The sequence below is a fragment of the Apis dorsata genome, unplaced genomic scaffold, assembly GCF_000469605.1.
Source record: "Apis dorsata unplaced genomic scaffold, Apis dorsata 1.3 scaffold_78, whole genome shotgun sequence".
In the NCBI taxonomy this organism is placed as follows: domain Eukaryota; kingdom Metazoa; phylum Arthropoda; class Insecta; order Hymenoptera; family Apidae; genus Apis; species Apis dorsata.
The window spans coordinates 429,082-432,190 of record NW_006263376.1 but is presented as its reverse complement, the minus strand read 5'-3'; the positions used below and the strand labels follow the sequence as shown (position 1 = coordinate 432,190).

General features: G+C 49.5%; 1 protein-coding gene across 1 annotated transcript in view; it reads left to right on the top strand.

Moving 5' to 3' along the window:
* The first annotated feature begins 736 nt into the window (after positions 1-736).
* LOC102672790 (AF4/FMR2 family member 4-like) overlaps positions 737-3,109 on the top strand; it is a 6,324-nt gene continuing 3,951 nt past the window's right edge. Inside the window, exon 1 of the mRNA XM_031508221.1 lies at positions 737-3,105. Coding sequence (XP_031364081.1) covers positions 2,593-3,105 — 513 coding nt within the window. The 5' untranslated portion in view covers positions 737-2,592. The remainder of the gene's footprint in view (positions 3,106-3,109) is intronic.

Here is a 3,109-nt window from a genome sequence, read left to right as displayed (position 1 = left end):
GAGAGAGAGAGAGAGAGAGAGAGAGAGAAGGAGAACGAGAAGCGTTGGACGGTCACAGAAGAGCGGAGGGGCAAGGAAGATCTGGTGGGGGCAAGAAGCGCTCGACGTCTCAAATTTGGTTGGCTGTCTCGAGTTATTCGCCTCTTCGTCGGATAACTTGTCCTTTTTGCCTTCTTTCTCTCTCGCTCGTCTATGAGCTACATCGTTGCGGGAAGAGGGAGCTTTGGTCGACGGCTAAAAGTGGGAAAGGGAGGATACCGTTAGAGAGACAAGGCGGGGTATAGCGGCGGGAACGTGGAAGGGAAAAGGAAGGGGCGAGATTAGAAAGCGAGAAAAGGAAGGAAGATGAGTGGATCGAACGGAGAAAGGTGTTATTCTCGTAAACCGTAGAAGAGGGAGGTGGGGAGGTAGTTGAAATAGAGAGAGAGAGAGAGAGAGAGAGAGAGAGAGAGAGAGGGATAGAGAGAGAGAGAGAGAGAGAGAGAGAGAGAGAGAGAGAGGGAAGACGAATCGGAGAGAAAATTGGAAAGAGAGAGTAGGATCGGGCGTAGTAACGTTAAGAAGGAAGAAGGAGAGAAACTGTTGGAGAGCGAGAGAGTACGCAGAGTGTGGAGAATAGGATAGAGAAAGAGAGAGTGAGTGAGAGAGAGAGGGAGCATCATTCGTCGGCGTAGAGGCGTAGAAGAAGAGAGGGGAAGAAGTCGGCATCGAGGAGAGAGAGTCGAGATGGTTGGAAGAGGCAGTATGTGAGCTAGCAAGCGACGGTATAGAGGGGATGGCAGAGAAGGCTTGGAAAGCAGGGAGAGAGAGCAGTGCCTTGGCGCGAGCCCGAGGACTCGAACGAAACTCCGGAATTCCAACCGACAGAACAGTACCGGCGGTCGTACGACGCGGTTCTGGAGAGTGTGTGAATAGATTAGAGTGAGAGAGAAAGAGGGGGGGGAGAGAGAAAGAGAGAAGGAGTGAACGAGCGATCCCGCCGGAAGGGAGGGGCGAGGAGTAAAAGGAGGGAGATACACGAGGTTGAGGACGATCTCCCAGCTATTTACAATCGCAGTTCGAAGGATAAACCAACCAACCGTTCGTCTCTTGCCCGCGTGTTACACGCACACGCATACACACGTTTCATCTTTTCCAGATTTCGATGAATTTCGATCATAGTACGAAATTCTCGGTGCTCCGTACCTATTTATCGTGAGCGTACGACGTGATCGAACGACCGTGCGGTATTGCTGCTATAGTTTCTCGTGGACGAAAAAGTGAAAACGTGGAGATAATGGACGTATTATTGTATCAGTGAAGAAAGTGATAAGTGATCGATCGTGATATGACCAATGATTCGAGGACGAGGAGTTACGATTGTTATCGTTGGACCGTGTGAATTCGATCTTCGAGGAATAGTCGATAATTATCGAAATATCGGGGACGAGTGATCGAGGAAATCGAACGATCGTGGACCTAAACGATGTAAATCGTACGCGTACCATTGTTTATTTTTTTTTTTTTTTTTCCGTTCTTTTATTTTCCTTCGCTCGAAAGCGCGTATATTTCTTCTGTACGAGTATTTCCTCCGCCGAGAAGATTCTCAACATTCGGACACGGACAGCGTCGGTGGACGCGCACTGGAACTGAAAGGGGGAAGCCGGTTCGTGATCGCGTCTTGGAACAAGCATCGAAGCTAATACGATTGTCGGTGGTGGTGGTGGTTGCGGTGGTGGTCGTCGTCTTTGTCGTCGTCAGCGTATCGTCGAGGCGAGGACGACGATGCCGCGCACAGTGATACGGTCGGAGTCGCACCAGCTGGAGCGATCGAGATTGATCTCGACCTTCTTCTTCGTACCTGGCGTACGTGTCAACATATGATAAATGTAGAACACGCTGTACTCCGCTTTTTTTCCTTTTTCTTTCTTTTCTTTTCGTTCGGCCTCCCACTCTCGTAAAAGAAAAAAAAAAAAAAAAAAAAAAACCGTCCTCCCTGCAAAAGTGCTTTGCTCGCTATCTCACGTGACTCCTGTTTTCGCGCGTCTTCTTTCTCGAGTCATCATCGTCCATGTGCGGTCCGCGAGGAAACCTGTATCGACGCTCGTCGACGGTTGAAAGGAGGGAGACGCGAGACGTCGCGACTTGACGACGCGTTTCCACGCCACGTTCGACCGCCTCGTCCCGAGTTGTGATCCGCGTCCCATCTCTTTTCCAGCGATACATATTAATAATAAATAAGATCGAGAAAGTGAACGACGAGAGAACGAAATACCGCGATATCAGGAGAACAGACTGTTATCAGAACTTGGCGCGCGCGCGAGCGCGTGTACGCGCGCGTGTTTGTGTGTCTGTGTATGTGTATATATATTTACATATATATATATATATATATATACACGACATTTTCGATTCAGTGAAACACGGTGTGTTACACGGACAGTGCGCTGTTCACCGAGAGAGAGAGAGAGAAAGAGAGAGAAAGGGGGGGGAGAGAAAGAGAGAGAGAGTGAGAGAGAAACAAAGACGAGGCTTTCTTATTCGGAAGACGAAATAAAGAAAGGCGTCTGAAAGCGAGACGAAAGCGCGCGGAGTAGAGGAAAGAGGGACAATATGAGTGAAATGACGAGTGTCGAACAACAACAACAGCAGCAACAACAGTACGTAGGTGGCAGTTCGAATCCGGAGCATCATTGCAAGGATTGCGGTCTTTATTTCGAAAGCGATAAAAGTCTGGAAGTGCACCTGCGATACCACCAGGAGAACCTGCTAAGTCAGTGGGCGAGCCAGGCCCAGCAGGAGGAGAGTAACAACAACAACAGCAAAGCTGGTAATCATAATAGTCACGTGGGTGTTAAACGCGATAGCGTGACCGCACCGGCGGACTCGAGCGAATCTTCCTCGAGGCCGCCCTCGCAAGATCCTACGTCTTCTCAACAACCATCGACGCAACAACAACAACAGCAGCAGCAGCAACAACAGCAGCAGCAGCAACAAACTCATCATCAACAACAACAGCAACAGGCCTCTGGTCCGAGTTATAATCACTTTCAAACGCCGATGTTCGGCGAGACGAATTATTTTATGCAGAACGATCAGGCCTATATCTTGCCCCATCCCCATTACGCAT